The sequence below is a fragment of the Centrocercus urophasianus genome, unplaced genomic scaffold, assembly GCF_019232065.1.
Source record: "Centrocercus urophasianus isolate 14NV4802_14NV808 unplaced genomic scaffold, USGS_Curo_1.0 seq_16, whole genome shotgun sequence".
In the NCBI taxonomy this organism is placed as follows: domain Eukaryota; kingdom Metazoa; phylum Chordata; class Aves; order Galliformes; family Phasianidae; genus Centrocercus; species Centrocercus urophasianus.
The window spans coordinates 15,193,342-15,211,131 of record NW_024884711.1 but is presented as its reverse complement, the minus strand read 5'-3'; the positions used below and the strand labels follow the sequence as shown (position 1 = coordinate 15,211,131).

The 17,790-nt window shown below is 39.3% G+C and overlaps 1 protein-coding gene across 2 annotated transcripts in view; it reads left to right on the top strand.

Annotated features, from left to right (window-relative positions):
- The window catches only part of CREB5 (cAMP responsive element binding protein 5), a 238,651-nt gene that overhangs the window by 174,705 nt on the left and 46,156 nt on the right, over positions 1-17,790 (top strand). For both annotated transcript variants that reach the window (XM_042817066.1, XM_042817065.1), the window contains one exon: positions 248-358. In XM_042817066.1, coding sequence (XP_042673000.1) covers positions 248-358 — 111 coding nt within the window. The remainder of the gene's footprint in view (positions 1-247; positions 359-17,790) is intronic.

Genomic DNA, 17,790 nt, shown 5'->3' with positions numbered 1-17,790 from the left:
GTGTCTGCTACATTTGTTTAGTAAAGAATCCTTTTCCTTATAATTGGCTATGAGTTGTCAGGGCCGACTCTGATGAAACACACGCCTGAGTGCATACACACATGCAATTCACGACACAGATTGTTATTTTTCCAGTCTTGACTTGAAGAAATAAAGCTGAGTCCATTTAAGTAGAAACCGGGCATAAATTCTTGCAAATGTCTGTAGACACTTTGAAACCTTTCTTTTTTTCTGTTTCTTTTAAAAGATGGAGCGACAAATGTCAATGAACTCCAACATCATGGGAATGCAGGGGCCAAACCTCAACAACCCTTGTGCTTCACCTCAAGTCCCCCCAATGCATTCAGAAGCCAAAATGGTAAAATGGAAAATTTTTTGAAATTATTTTGTTTTCTTATACTCCTCCTGCACACTGGCTACCCAGACAGTGGGGGATGTAGCCAGACACTGCTTACTTCATTCTTAGTCATACGTTACACTCTTTTTAATACGCTGCAGTAAATTGCCTTTGTGTCAGTTTAGTATATGAACTTTCAAGATGTTACCAGTCCTAGCTGAACTCAGTGAGACAACCGAATTAAAGAGTGGGCTCTCTGATCTGAACCGTGCTAAATGGGATTTTTGGTGCACATTAGTGGAATTTAAGCGAGTGATCTGGCTGGTTCTCTGGTGGTGTCTGTACTCCAAGACTTAGCTTGAAGAAAATTCCCAGTCAGCGGTGATGTAAAAGGTGTCTGATGTGGAGAGTAGAATGTATGTAGTCCTTGTTTTTTTGCAGGTTAGCACATAGTGTGTCAATGTAATACTAGAGTTAGAAAAAAAGACCAAATGACATATGTAAAAACACAGTATTCTCTTTTGCTTAATTACAACAAAGGTGTTCCCATCAGAAAGAATGACCAGAATTCAGACTAAAGTAACTTACTGATGGGATCTAAATGTCACAGTGTTTTTCAAAATGCATATATTGAGGTCAAGGCTTCTCAGATGTATGCAGAGATATAGGATTAATGTAGGTAAACTAAGCTACAAGTGGCAAGTGTTCTTCAGTTTTATATGCACTTTCGTTGAGGAATTTGGCACTGATAACCTGGGACTTAGTGTTGAAACGCATAGGCTTTTCTAGTTTCGGAGCTGCAATTTACTGGCTAGTAGAAACACGAGGACAGAGGTTTGCAGTTTAACTCTGTAGAGTTTTTATCCTCTCAAGATATCTCATTGTAGTGGAAAATAAGAGTGATTTCACTGAACTTCTTTCAGTGGCGTTATGCCAAGGTAAAATTGTCATAAGTGAGAGAATGAAATCAAGCTGACAAAGATTAAGCAACCACATGTTTTTATATATTTCTACTTTGAATGTTTGGTACAGCTTTTAATGTTGTCATCTATCCTGAGGCAAAGAAAAATATCTTCTTGTCTCTAGGCATGGTGCATGCATGAGACTCTTGGTTAAAAGCAGCAAAATATACAATCTCTGTTTTCTTAGATCAGATAGGTCACGCCTTCACCTCGCTGTTGGTCTGGGTTAGGCTGTTAACCCAACCTCTGTTAACACCCCGTCTAAAACCGCACTCCATAAACATGCAGCCAGTTGGCCAGCAGAGCAGCAATGGCCAAAAACTCTGGCTGTCCCGGCCAAGGAAAACCTGTGGTCAAGAGTTCTCTCTGCGCTGTACCACACAGTGACGGTGACATGCCAAATGGCAACAGCATCTGCAGCAGAGCTTGTTAAAAACTTTTTGGAATAGGCAAGTGTTTTTTCAACTCAAGCAAAGCTGAGCCAAGCTAAATACTCCTTGGCTGAATAAATCCCAAACTGGCATCTGTTTTGGGACTAAAGTTTCTGTAGTTTACTCCCCCCATCTCACACCCCCTGCTTTTTCTTTACTGGAAATGTGCGGCTACTTAAGAACAAGATTAAATTAGTGGTGTGTATGGTGAAAATTCTGCACTTTAATATTTGAAACTGTATATTAGTGCAAATTATCTTTTTAATCTGAATAAACAGGTTTTGTCCCTAAACCTAACATATAATCGTACGGCTCTTTCAGATAGAAATTGCCATCAGTTCCAAAATACTGTGTAGTGAGCACAGAGCACATTCACTTCCAGTGGGTTTTCTACCACTATTCCAGAGATGGAAAAAATCCACACACATTAACTCTTTAAAGTAAGAGGCATAATTCAGAGCTCCAGGATCATTCTTCTTCTCTAGTGTGGTTTTGTTGTTGGTTGTTGTTTTTTTTTTGGATTGGTTGATTTTTTTAGTAGTCTATATTTTATTTTTACACTTTGTTTTTATGTGAGTACACCTACAATGTGTAAAGCTTCATTTTTCCAGTGCTTTGAACAATATGAATCTATCAGCAATATCCTGTATGACCTGAAGGTGAAAAAATATAAAAAATTTAAAATGAAATTATTTCTCGTATGTGTACTCATGAATTACAAATTTGAATCATCAGTATTAGAGGCATCTTTGCTCTTATTACTAACTATTTCACTTTCACTCAAAGAATAAGAGCTTGCACATTCTGGTTTTTTATTTAATTTTATTTTATTAAAGTGGAAAGTGAGAGTTCTTAGTGCCTTACCGGATTGCATTGTGCATTAGGAAGGAATTTTAAATTTCATTAGGCTCTGCTAGTGCCATTACTGATGGTGAATCCAGTGCTGCGTATGTTCTATTTGGCTGGCCACACACGGATCACAGTATGTATGTGCTGAGCACTGAAAGAAGCCATCTATGCTGCTCACAGCTAGTGCCTGTAGTAACTGGAGAACTCTGGGGAAGTGTGAGCCTGATTTATCAGTCATCCAAATCTGTGGCGGAGGGATCAGCGTTTTCTTTGTGCTTGCATGAAGGAATGCAGGACGCGCTCCTCTGGATGGGAGACCCAGATGTGATACCAAATCCTTCTGTCCTCACGCATGTGGACATGTGTACCTGAGTCATGCAAGCTCTTTTTAGTATGAAGAAGTAATGCTACTTGGTGACTTGTGTAATTTAATGTGCTTCTTTAAAATAAATATGAACAAATAATGTAATTATGGATACCATATGATGCCAGGCTTTCCAGAAGCAGCAGATAGATAGCAAAGTCTTTACTCCCTTGATTGGTCTATAATCAGTTTGTAGAAAGAAGTGGAAGTAAGCCTGTTAGAGACATACATGTATGGACAGATACACACATATATGGGTTGCATTAATTTTATGTTTCTATAATAAGCAATTTGTTTTTTAATTTGTATTACCTGGCATATAGAAAGTCATAGGGCTGCCACCAAAGAAGCTCATTTACTGTTCTCATGTTTATTCTGGAGAACGTTACTTTAGGTATTAAAATATTGTAGATGACATTCCAGAACTGATTTAATTTATCATAACAATCTCAGTTTCTCTCACAGTGTGCCTCTCAATTAAGTTATCACCTAATGCCTTAAAACTGTCCTGATAAACGAGTGAGTGAACATTTAAGTCAGTACCACTTAGATTGACAGTGGAGAGGATAAGACCTTTATGCTGCCCACCAAGGACAACCATTGATTTTGTGTTAAGATATACTGCATTGGAAAGGAGAGGAAACATATAGCTATAAGTGTACATGGTAAAAATATGCAGAATAGTACATGTAGCATATTAACATGTGGTTCGGTAGGCTGAGGATTTTAGGAACTCAGAGTTGTTGGCTGTGCCTTTCCTTTAATATATTGCTTACAGTTTGGTTTGCAGTTTCAGAGTATCCAAGGTTTTATAACGGGGAAGTGCAATACCATGTGGGTTACCTGAGTGAAAGATAAACAGCGTACACGAGACCACTGGAAAGCAATGTGACCACAGTTCTTTTCAGTAGAGCCGATACCTCTCCATCTGAACATTGTAAGGCATGGGTCTTTAGCTAAAGAGATTTATGAGCTCTGAAAGGAAACATAAGAGGCAGGCTGGCAATGAAAATAATCTGACTTTATAATACAGTTTTTGGTTTGACCTGTTCACTTTTTCATTTTCCCCCTCCCTCTGCCCCTGGCCAGATACATAGTTTTATAAAATTTGAATAAAATGTAATATGTGTACTTTGGCTGTGCCTGCCTTCCTAACAGAATCCACGCAGTTCTTGTGAAGAAAAGTTCTTTTCATATCAGAAGTTGCATAGACTGGCGTTTTTACCTTGTACACATTTCTAGTTTGAGCAGTAATGATAAGGAAATTAACTTGAAAGTGTCTATCAGTTGTAAGAGGAAAAACATAAAAGAAAAATAATGAACCAGTAATGAGCATGCTCATAATTAGACTGGTAACATGTTCATATTAATTGAACCTTCTAATTTGCCTAAGAATGTTGAGAAACTCTGGGGGAAGAGAAGGAGGCAAAAGGTAGAAGAAACAACAGTTAGCCATTTGTCATCAGAGCTACAATTTATTCAATTTAAGGTGAGTTAAGGGTCCAGGTCCCAGGTGGTGGCTGTGAAAATCCCAGTCCATCCCTTGGAAAGGCAGACCTGGCTCAGGTGCCTTAGATATTTTAGAAATAACTTCTGTTTCTATGCCTGTGAGTTGTGGTGGTGCAAAGGGAGAACATCAGGGTATGCTCTTATCCCTGCCCCTGATGATGCTCAGCTGAGCCATTTCTGCTGGTGTACAGGGAAATAAAAATTCTGTTTCTGTTCCAGTGACATCTTGGGACAGCTCATGAGACTATTCGGGAAGGAAATTTTGGCTGGTTTCAAACAGTGGGGCCAGGTCTGTGAGGTTTTGATGCTGATTTCAGGCTAGAGGCTGGTGCAGAGATCCAGGGCCACTGAGGTTCAGCTGTTGATATTTCAACAGGAAGTACTGGCTGGAAGCATTTAGTTATCTCTAATAAGTGGCTTGAAGTCTGTGTTTTCATATCAAGCTGAGTGGGAAAGGAATTGCTGAAACTGAGCAAAACACACTGCTTTTGGGCTAGTTTTCCTAGCATGGGTTCTGAATCACTAAGCAGAAAGAAGAATGTTGTTTCTCCATAGAGCTCTCAGCAGCAATTTCTCATGTTGTTCTCAACAGAGCAACAAAAACTGTATGAGGGAAGAAATGCAAAAGAAAGTCTTCCAATTAAAAATAAATGAATAAATAAAAAGGAAAAAAAAGTTGTCAGAATTTCCTCTGTCAGTAACTGAGAAATGTTTTCATGAAAGAAGAGATAGTTAAACTGTTGACAAAACTCACTGCTCTGAAACTGTATCTCCTATTACATTGGCACTTACGTTTGTAAGTCGCCAAAGCCAAGCTTTCAGCATGCTCCTGATCTACACTTCAAATCCTCCCTGGGCAGTAGCTTTGCCTGCAGACAGAATGCCTTGCTGTGGATTAAGGTATTAACGTTATGGGTGAAGCTATTCATATTTTGTTTTGTTTACTGAAACAGGACCTCGTAGCCGTCATGCCTAAATGCAGGATTATGAACTAGACTCAGTAGAAACTAATTCTTCTTAAGCTGTCAGTGGCTCAGTAAGTGAAATAGAGAAGAGAGCTGATTCAGTTGCTCATAGCTGCTGTGGATACGTGTTGAATATTTGATCTCGCTTCCACTGAGTGCAAATGAATCGCGCAAGTTGTAACAATTCCTTGCATTTTTCTTTCTTTGTGTCACTGTATCCTGCAGTGATCTTATCGGTGCTATTTCCCTAGAAGAACTTAGATTTTTGTTATTTTGTTTGCCTTTATTCAGCTGGGTGTTTGAATGATCTCTCTCCCCCACCCAGACGCCCTCACCAACTGTCCACCCTTTCTCCTTCGTCCCATTCCTCCACCACCCTCTCTTTCCTCCTAGGATTTACCATCTTCGTACATTTGTTTCTCTTTTCTCCCTTTCCCTCCGGTGTCCACCCTGATTTTGTAACCATAGCAATAAACGAAATACAATCCTAATGTTTGCTTGCCGTAGCTATCGGCTACCCCACACATGAACTGCTGGGTCTGGTTCTTGTGTGTTTGTTGTAAGGTTCTGAAACTTAAGTCTGATGCATCTGTATAAGTGAGGGTGACTTGTTTGGTGCTGAGCTCCCTTCCAGAAAAGATTTTGTTTGCGTAAACTTGGATGTAAGTGGGAGCTGGTACAAATTAAAAGCAAATCGTTATGATACTGAGACCAGAGAAAAAGGAAATTATAAAAATAAAAACCGGATTGCGTTACAGGGAAGTTCTGCTTCACAAAGATAGATTTCAGCCTTATGCTTGGAATTTGTACAGCTTTCACTCTCCAAGCTTTATTCAAGAGCCACAAATAATGGAAGTTGTTTTACACTTTGAGCTGCCATGCCTTCAGTCTCGTGTCTGCTTGGGGTGTGCATGTGCACCTCATTACAAGCAAATGGGCTGGAGGGTGAGGGGCTGGTGTTAGAGCCTTTACCAAGAGGGACACAAGAGCTAGAAGCAAAATCTCATGGCAGTAAATCTCTTCTTCATGGACAGGCTTAAAAGGCATTTTCAAAAAACTGTGCAGTAGCTAATGAAGGAGTTTGTTAATTATGATAGCATTCCTGAGAGATAAATAACTGAAGTCTGTTGAAGAACTGAAAGAGAAAAGTGAATTGACTTGCTTGAGGCTATGCAATCTGTCAGTGGAAGAATGGAAACAAATATAGAAGAATTTCTGTCTGCTGCTTCCAGAAAATGCAGCCTCTGTCTGAATTTATGTACATAAAATTAGTGTAAGTTAATATTCATTATTAATCCTTCCGTATTAATGTGGTTATTGAAATGCAGAGGACTTAGAGGAGGTGCACACTCATATTTAAGACTAAAATCCACAAAGCTACGATGGTTTATGTTTGAATCTAATGCCTCTGAAATTTCCTGAACTTTGCTGATGAGATTCTGGCTCAGAATGACAAAAATTAACTGATCTTCCGAGACTTCTGTCATCCGAGATGATGGAAGCCTTGTGAGATCAGCTTCCCTGGCACTGTGGCTTTCACTGAAGTCTCAGGAGAGCATTTACTTTCGCATAATGTCAACCATATCCAAACCAAGACTGGCGGATACCCCTGTAGAGCTCGTTCGAAGATCACAGGCATATTTGAAATACTGCTACAAGCTGTGTTCAGCCTGAGGAAATGCTCGCAGCATTTGTTGTTTCTTCTGTCAAATGTGGCCAGTGACACTTTTCAGCGGCGGGAGGGTTATATACTGTCTTCCAGATGTTCATTAGTACAACTTTTCTGATTTACGTCTGGAGAGTTATCAAGGAGGAAATTTAAAAAGTGGGGCAGACCGGGTCTCCCACCCTGGAATCACTTAGGCTGCAAACTTTGCTCTGCTTGTGGTTTTTGCTAGCAAATTTCTGGCCAGTAACATTTATCTGAGATTTTAGAGCATGAAAAGCCATGAATAATCTTCCCAAATGTGCTCTGTACCGTATGGGAGTGTAGTGTGGCTGGTCATGTTCTCTCTGAGGTTTGTATTCTGCTTATACTACAAGTCCTGCATAGCTTACCTATGGGACCAGATTATCTTTACTCCAGATATTTTGCTCATGTGCTGAGAACTCTTTGCAGTCTCTCTGGCAGTGTGGCTACCTCCACATTACTCTGCTTCAGATAATTTGCTGCATTTATGTGACTTACATGACAAAAAAGACAGAAAGCAAAGTATTTGATGTAACTGAAATAATTTCTGATGAATATTGCAGAGGCATGGGAACATGGACTTTGACCAGCTAAAGGTGAACTTCAAAGATTTGATTAAACGGCTATCAGTCTTTCAGAAATAGACCTCAGTTTATGCAAAACCTCCTTCCCTTAGTCATGGGTGTGCTATTTTTTCTCCTATTTAACACACTGAGGACACATTGATACCTACTAATTACTGTATTGAAAAACATACCCAAAATCTTATTTTGATATGGTATCAAATTATTCATTTAGTAGCAATATTAGTACAGAAGGACTTTGATTCAGGGTAGTTACTTCCATGAGCGTGCATTTTCATTTATGAAATCTTGGCTTTAAATAATGCTCTTACCAAAAAAAAAAAAAAAAAAAAAAAAGTCACCTCTACTAGTCACTATTTCTCAGTGTAGCAGAAATCATTAAAAACAAAATAATCACCTTTACCCTACAGCTCAACTTCCTCTCTACTCTCTTCTCCTCTGCAGTTTAATATTCCAGAAGAAGTGTTCAGAAAGGAAACAAGCTCCATAAGCAGTTTAAAATAGAATTTCACATTCTTCTAGTTTTAAAAATCAGAGGCAATGATTTTGGGATAGTTGAAAAATGCTTCTAAAATTCGGTCATGATTCTCAATGGCTGTAAACCTGTGTAAATTCAATGACTTCAAAGAAACTCATTTTTCCATCAACTGGAGATCCAGTTTACATTTCTCAATTTTAGAATCTTTCTTTAGGTGGGCTCTGGACCTTCCAGAGTTTGATACTGCCAGATAAGTGTTTCTTTTGGTTTTAAGGTAATTCTTTTGTTTTGGATACAGTATATATTTGACTCTTGTTTTTAGCACACTTGTATTTGCATGCTTCCAGCTTCTTATGGGAACTTCCATAATCTTCCAGCTTTGCTTCCTACAAGCATTTATTACATAATGTTAAAAGATAAATTACTTTAGTCCCCCAAACAATATCAGATTATTTTATAATTGATTCATCATACCAAGCAGTCTCTGGGTGGCTTGACTGTCCTCTGTCAGTCAGTGACAAGTATTGATACCTGTCCCCGGTGACTCATAATGAAAGATTGCCAGATATTTCTTTGAAGCTGATGGATGATTCATGATATTATATTTAGGCCACATTATTTTGGAATGCTTAAATTAGGCTAAAAGCCACCTCTGAGTGTACATGTGCAAACATAGACTACATTTTTATTTTCCCATCTGGAAATACCTGTGAAGTCCAGCACTGTTTTCAAGTCGCAAGAAATATTGTTATATTTTTATTATGATATTTCAGTTCACACTCATGCTAATATGAAAAGTTTAGTAATGGCATATCCTCAACGCTGCCCTCAAATGCCAAGGTTACACATGAAGTCCAATGGGATCTTGCAAATGTTTAAACTTTTATTAAAGCCCAAAGCCCAAAATAGACTTTACTAGACCTGTACAAATTATTTTAAATTATGTAAATATTTTTAATATGTCTGGCTTCTGACAGAACACTACTATGCACCAAAGTATGACATTTGCCTTACTGTGCCAACTTTCACTTTTTTTTCTTCTTCCCAAAATATCTAGCATCATTACTGGGTTTGACTAGAGTCTGCTTTATGTGCTGCTGGTAGTTCAGGAGAAATATATGCTAAGTGAATGGACTGTGTTCCATGACTGTTAACAGAGGCTTTTTAGGATAAGCTTAAGCATGAACTTTAGTTTGGCTGCCAACACCGCAGCCAGAAGACACCCAAGATAAGGTGGGGGGTGAAATCTTGATCTGTTTTTGATCTGATGGACATGTACAGCTGCTCTAAGGCTGGTGCTGGTGTTCAGGCTGTGTGTGTGTGTTGGAGAAAGCCATTTATCTGTGTGGGGTTTTTTTTTTTGTGTGGCAGATACTGCTCTAACTTCATTGCTAAAGTGAATATTCTTTTGGGATCCCTCTTAAATGAAATAAATCCCACCAAAGCATTCATATCGGGATGTGTATGAAATCTGGTCTGCCTGGGAACTCAATTTAAACAAGAAGCAGTAGGAGGAGGAGCAGCAGCATTAGAGCTAACAATCTGAGGAGCTGTCAAATGTCAGCAGGTGTGTCTGTTTGTGCATACATGCATGTATGTAACTTTATTCTTTTCTCTGTGTTTTTTTCCTTCTTTATTCCATGCACATCTACTGGACAGGTAAAATTTTATCATGCGCCTATGGGACTAACTTTGCTTATCTCTTTCTTTGTGCACGTCCTTATCTGTCATTAAAAAAAATTTCTCCTGAAATACTTTAGAATGTTGAGGAACAATAAAGAACTAAAAATTCACATATATTACCCAGAAATTGTTTAAAAATACTTACTGGGGACGACTACCATTTCCACAAACGATGGGAAATGTGTTCTGCCACATCAGTTTGCAGAGAGTTGTCAGTCGCCTAAATGATGTTAGTGGTGGATTAGTTTGATTGGAAACTTGATCAGAAACTTGATCAAGCGATGTTTGAATTAGCTGAATGAAGAAATCCCAGAGGTAATCTAGGGTTTATGCTAGAATTTGTATATAGCTACATTGCTGTCTGAGAATTGAAATAGGAATGAATTTCCCTAGGTGAATTTGTGGTTACTGGGATTGTCCAAGGAAATCCAAATCCTTCATTTCAGAAAACAAGGTAGCTTGATCCAATTTTAAAGGATTTAGAAAGTAAATACTTCAATTTCTACTACACTTAAAATTCAAGATGTTATGCTAGACATCATAAAACTGGTAAATATGAGGTACTGCCCACAGAAATCCAAGTAAAGCTGCTTTGACTTGCAGTTCTCGCATGTACTCCTCTCTCAGACCAACCCCAGGGCTTCTGACCACCCCAAACTGGGCAATAACCACTGGATGAATTCACTGCTCCTTACTTTAGTAGTCCACTTTTTTGATTGTCCCTTCTACAAAGAAAACAACAGACACCAGAAATACGTATTTCACTGGTGTGAGTGAGATTTTTATGGTCTCAAGCAGAAGTGAAACTCTCTTGAGCTTGTTGCGTAACAGTAAGCAGCCAGAATGGCATCCCGGATGTCTTTAACCGTGAGTGGTGTAGGTTGTGCTGACCTGAGATGTCTTGCTTTCAGAAACACGCTGTGCCAGCCGTAACAGTAGGGGAGAAATCATGATGCTCACACAGCTGAGAAGTGGCATTTGCCTGACTGATACTATCTCTGTTCTTTGTTTCTTGGTGGAATATTTTCATCAAATGTGGTGAACTGATACCAACAGTGTTGCATCCAAGCTCAGTAAACCCAAAGCCAGTGCTGAGCAGCTGTGGTCCAGAGTGGGGAGAGAGCATCCTTGAGACTCTTTGCTCTTCATTTACACACCCAGCAGATACTGTCAGCATGGTTTCAGTGAATGCTGTACCTGCCCACTCAATCTCACGTGCCATGTGATCTCCTGTAATAAATTATGCACTTAAAGGAGCAATAGCAATAGCTGAGATTCTTGCAACGAGGAGAATCACATTACCAGAAGTACCAAAAAGGCTGATTAAAATTAAATTGTAGCAGACAGCAGTTGTGTTACAAAGGAAAGCTCTATTACAGCCAACTCACTTTCTTTGCTAACCTCTGACTTATTTATTTCTCCTGCATGCTGCAGTCTGCATGCTTTTTCTGGTTGTAATGAGCATTAATTGATTAGCTGGATCTATGAAGAGCTTGAGCACTCGTAAGTACCATCCCAGTGGGTACACAACTGAATAGTTTATGAGGTAATTAGTATTTTAATGCCTTTTCTAATGAGCCTTTTCAGTAATGAAATCTCATGAGAACATTATCAGTTCATATATATTTCTTCAGACACAACAGAAGGTAAGCTAATGGTATTAAGAGATTTCAAAGCTAGTTTATAAAATGTTTTTCAGTAACTTATTTTTGAATACATGCCTTGGTTCATTTTGCTTTATTAAAAAAAAAAAGCCATCTTAATTTTTCCTGCTGCTCAGTCTTTTGCACTCCTCTATCCTGACAGAATTCTTACAATATACTGCAATTTCAAATAATTGGGATAATTTCTCGGGCTGCTACCCGATCTCCTCCGCTCAGCTGTAAGTAAATAATACCATACTGTCTGAGCATGTTGTTTCAGATGTGTTCTCATCCTGGAAAAACAAACAACTCTGTGCCTGGCTGCGCAGCGCCTAGGATTTATGACTGTGTCAAGTTTGAGAGAATGACCAACCTCTACAAAGATTTTCAATGTCAAGTTGAGCCTGGAAAGCAGCACTGAGCTTGCTGTCCTACAGGCAATCTTACTTGACCTCCTTCTTCAGGTTCATTGGATGGACTTTACTCAGAGTTTGGAGGACAAGTGCTTTGCATTGCATTTTCTTTCTCTGGTATTTGAAATAACAGGAAGAGCTGGGAAGAGTTTTTTAGTGTGTGAATTATTTTGTAGTTGTAGTTGTAGTGTGGCTTATTTTGTAGTTGGTCCTGGAGACTTAATTTTTACTTTCTGGAGATCACGAGGCATCAACAGCTTTTCATGTTCCCATGTATTAGGGCTTACTTCATCCATGTGGGAAGTGCAGTCTTGTCCTGAGTGGGGCTGTTGCAGCAATTTAATAGCAATGCTGTGAAACAGCCTAGGCCAAAGGATGAAGCATGTATATTTTGGAAACCTGTTTCACAAATTCAAATTAGTTTTACTTAGTTTAAATGATATACGCCTTAAAATACTTCGGAAAATTAATTTGGAGGTACAGATGTACAAATCCTATTTAACTCTAGGAACTGTAGCAGTAAAGCTCTAAGAAATTCGCTTGTATGGATCTTATTATATAATGCAAGATGTAATGGGCCTAATTCACCCTTTGGGTATCTTTAATGGTGTCAGCACAGCTTTGCAAGGGATGGATTTGGCCAGGGGACACCAACACTATAAAACCTTACTGTCTTCCACTGGTATTTCTCCAAAGCTTTACTGAGACGTTCACTGTGATATATTAACTCCTTGTACTTTTTGATGACTCTGACTTAGTAGTAGTATGCATATTGTTTTGTCAAATGAATACATACTGCCCGACTTTCAGTTAGGGTAGCTGTAAGAGCCCCACCTTTTCCAACATATAGAAGTGCTGTCATTTGACTACATATATTTGATCTTTTAATACCATGAAGAATTAGCAACACTTAGGAAATGAAGAACGCCCAAGGCTGATCACTGCTTTCCACATCTCTTGCCATCTCCACACCCTTTTGCAACATGAGCCTGGAGGGCCTGACAGCTCAGGAGAGGTCCGGAACTCCTCTGTTAGCCCGAGGCAGCACCCGCAGTGCATGGTGCTCACCCATATGACATGGTGGAGTCCTCTTGCTCATGCACAGTCAGATGTTCTCTTGGGATGGAAGCTAAGCAGCCTCACCTCTTCTTCTGCTGAGATGTGGTGGCCTGTTACATCCACTGAATATACAAAATTGATCAGTTTTGACTGCATTGCCCTCAGGGGTCAGCCAGCCACCCCTGCTGCTCTGCGACCCTTGGCAGGGTCAGCTGATCAAGGTCTGGGTCTCTACAGCACCAAGAGAAGGAAGTTTGAGGGAGAAAGTGCACATCAGGTTACCAGCCCATGAGCAGAAGAAATGTATCCGCAGAGAAATATTTTGGTTTCCATTCTGGAAAGTTCATAGAGGGTGTTTCTGCTCTGTATTCAGAAGCTTCCTTAGGAGAAAAATGACCTGTAAGTTGTCTGAGCATAAGAGCTGTGAGCTGTTTTCCTCTGATGGCCTTTGAACTCTGCTAAAGCCATCTTCAAGCATTAATGGAGCACGGTCAGGGTTAAACTGGGGGAGATGTAAACCAATTGTCAGATCTTGCTTTTGATTTTGTTAATACTTTTTAAAAATCGAAGTAGGCTGGAATTGTTTTGCTTGCTTTTTCAGAGACTGTGCTTTTGTTTGGTCCTTTCTGAGTCATCACCTGTCTTTGCCAAGACTTTACTGCATGTAGGAAAAGATATACTAGTGATGCACCATGGAATGCACAAAGCTTTTGTGTCAATTGCACTGACCTTATGATCCTTCCAGCTTCATTTTTTCCCCATATCTGCTCCTGAGCAGGTCTGCATCCATCTCTGTTCTGAGAGTGTGGAAGCACCAAGCCTAGGCACTTTATTGGCATAAAAGCTCAGCACACTACTTCAGATACATTTAGATTCATCTTTTTACCTTTCATTAAGGTACATAATAATATGTAGTATGTATAAATATATATATAATCTCTTCAGTGATTGCCATAAAAATAGGGGAGGGAGAAGTACACACTGAAGAAATGTCTTGCTTCTATGAGGAATACGTGAAAGAGCAAAAGGTGCTAAGAGAAAAGAAAGTTTGGCACTTTCTATTTCCTTCTCTTTGTGTGTGCCATGAGGTCATGATTAATGGTTTCTGTGATGTTCAGAGGGCAGGAATCAAGTCTATATCCAATTCAGGAAGACCTCTGAATTGGCTGGACCCAGGGGAACCTGCAGCTCAGGTCTGGAAGGACCCGTGATGTCATTTTGTGTGGCCAGGGGAACACAGCTATTGCTTTTTTAGGCTTTATTCTTGGATAGTATTAAGGTGTGTGGGGATATTTTTTGTCCTCCTAGACATATTTGAAAGATTAATTCTGCTCTGAGCAATGGAAAGATTCCCCTTTCCTTGAGGGAGGCTCTTTAGAACTGGGGGAGTCTTCGTTCCCTGTTGAGGGTTTAAATGCAGCAGTACCACCAGAAAGACTCCAGACTTTGCTGATGCATTTCTTGTGATGCAAACTGAGTTCAAAGAAATGGAAAACTGTAACTTTACTTGAAATTAAATTACTATGCGATGGATAAATTTGCACAGCAGAGAAATACGATATTTTGACATTTATTCATGGCTTTCCCGGGGTGTCTTGGGCTGTATAAACTCACTGCTATTGTGTTAGTGAAATCCTAGATTCCCTGAAGCCATAACTGTGACTGGGATTTAACTTCTTTTGCTTTGAAGAAAGAAGAGAAAAAGTAAATTTATTACACTACCAGTGTAGCTCCCATCAGTTCCACACATAAAGGAAGAAGAAGCAGAATAAATGGTGGACAAAAGCATAATTTCTTTCCAAATGATGTGCATTTTAAGAATATGTTTTTCTATTTTCTATTTCTTGAAGGGGGAGTGGGGCTGAATGCCTTCTTTTTCTTCAGTCCTTTTGTTTTAGTAAAAGAAGATGCTATTGAAAACATGCTAGATAGTCTGTCTGGTGTCCTGGAAGAGGTGTGCAAGAGATATGCTATCTCTTTTTTGCTTTTAAGCTAAATGAATGCATTTAAAATGCATGGATAGTTTAAGCAGTGTCTTCTCAGTGTATTTTATTTTCGAGCATGCCACTAAGCTTTAACTCAGAATAATTGTGTGCTGTGTTTATAGTTCAGACTAGATAACATTTAGTTATATTTACCTATTATGCTTGGCTAATAGATGACAGACTGAAATTAAAACACAGGGAACCCAGACAATAAACATCCCAATTCACAGTCAGACTATAAGTCTTTGTACTTCTTTATAGTGTGATTTCAGCATCTAATTAAGCAGATGCTAAAGTAGTTTGGGGACCCAAGTTTTAAATTAGTATGTTAAATTACTGTGCCATATCAGCATGAGTTTCAGTGCCAAAATGTGAATTTATAGTAAGGAGCAAATATTTGGGATGAAAAATATGACATAAATTAAACTACCTTAAAAAAAAGTCAGGAATAAAGTGTTACCAAGCTGAAAATTCAGAAAATGGCTATATATCTTACCACTATTTCAGAGAAGATAGAGCAAAGAGTATGCATGAATTTTGTCATCAGTGCTGAATTGTTTTATGGAAATACATTGCTGTTTTGCATTTGGGCATTATCCTTATTACTAAACTGGAATGTATCCTCTCTTATCCTTATCAGAAATGTTGAAGTCAAGTGCTTGTCCCAGTGCATTTTCGGGCGTGAGGAATAGCTTGTGGCATATAATTTCAATTAGACGAATATGCTAACTGATGTGTAAATGATATAAAAATCAGAAACGTCTTACACATTACGTTTCATTACAAATATCACTGCCTTAATTTGCTAACTGTTTTACTCCCGAGCAAAGAAAAAGATTTCTGGATTTGTAAATGGAGCTGAAACCACTGGTTTCGCAGTATGAGGGCCACCCCGAGCACAATGTTCACATTAATCTTTGCTCCTTATACAGCCTGCTGGAGCTGCCTGCCAGAGCTAATGAGTGGATTCTGACTCCACCGTGTTAGGCTGCTACAAAATACAAAGGCTGGTCACAAATTACAGTTTGTCTGATGGCTTTAGATGTAAGCATTAGAAAAACATTTGCTGAACAGCAATAATTAGTCGGCTATCGAGGGAAGTTTTACAGATTGCTAGGGAGCATTGAGGCAAATGTGGCGTTCTGCGGGAAAAAGCCTGTTGCCTGTCTACTAATTAAGAAAAAGCAAAAAAGATGCTTTAGTAGCATGACTTCTAAAGGTGAGACCAAAACACAGCATTACTACAAAACCCAAATAAGCTTAGTCTTTAGTGCAAGTACTGTAGTGCTTCAGGAATACCATTTTTCCTTAATCAAGCAACAAGAAAGATCTCAGCAAAGAGATGTTCCTGGCTTGGATCATGCTTGCACTTAAACAAGTGGATTCTATTTTAGCTTAAACCTTAACAGTTAAATGAGAAGAAGACTCACAACTGGCGCAGAGGAACTCAGCAAATCACCAGGCAGCCTCAGCTGCTGAGACGCTTTCGTTCTTTAGCAATGAACTCATACCTTGTGCTTTTGTATTCTCGGGGAGAAGAATCCGTAGTTCAGAGAGCTGCTAGAAACAGCATGGTTAAATGAAGCCCAACAGTAAGCAATTCGTGTTACTGAAGCATGTCATTGAAATTTGGCACAAGTGCTGGCTCTGAGCTTGTGCTCTAGACTTGTTTTAAGTGCTTGTCATCCCATAGATACCGCTGCAAATGTTCTGTACTGTTTCTCCTTTCCTGCGCTGTCCGGGAGAGTGAGTAAAATAATAAGTCTCTGCGTTTTCATTTGTTTTACTTTGAGTTTTCTGTGCTTTTGTTTCAGTAGCATGGCTATCAGATGAATGAGGTTGTATCCATGCCAGGATAGATGCAAAACAGCCCATTACTTCATTGTGTGGTTGGTTTGCTTGTTTGTTTTAAAAGTTTGCATGTACTCATGAATGCAAGGGGATGATAGCATCTAATAACTGTAGTGCTGGCGGGAGGGATACAAACTCACTCACACAGCCTGCCAAGGTGCCTCTCGTTTGACTGCAACTTCTATTTTTCCCTACACTTGTCCTGCCGCTGCAGCACGGAACTAGAGAGCAGCTTTAAGGCACTCAAACCTGGCATATGTGGCAAGACCACCAAATTAATCTTCCTTTTTGATGCGATTAAGTTTTGACTGCTGTGTTGACATGTCTGGTGCCAAGCCATTGAGCAGGGGTTTCCTGCTGTGAAAGTCCCCGATTCCACTTCTGCATTAGTGCAATGGGAGGGATATTATTCCCTTCCCAAGCTGATCGTTCTGGGAAAGATTTTAAGAGAAGACTGCCAAGAGCAGAAGTAGATTAACAAACACTGGTAATCCTTGCTTTGCAGAAAGAATGGCTTGGTTCTTTATATTTAGACGCTTGTTTCAGTAATGCAGAGGAATGTAAGAATATCCTAGAAAGCTGGCAACGGTTTTAGTGCTTCACTGACATTTACCTATAGGTCAGAGTATTAACTAAAGGTGTTGTGATAAGGGCTTCACTGGGTGCCCGTACCCTTGTAGGCACAGAATCAGGCGTTGTGTGGGATTTCTGCATGGCAGCTGGTGGTGTGACTTTTGTGACTTGGGCAACAGGGGCTGGCTGCTCATTAAACAACCCATTTTTAAAAGGTTTATTTACCAACACTAATTAAAATACCTGGAGTTACTAAATTATCTCATTAGTTAAGATAATCCGCAAGGTTATTTTCCTTTTATTCGGTTGCTAGGGGTACATAATGCATCAATACGTGTAGAAGTGTTCAATGAGATTGCCAGATTTTTTGAAAGATAAATAGTTTTAATGCTTCAGATGTAGAATCCAATTGGC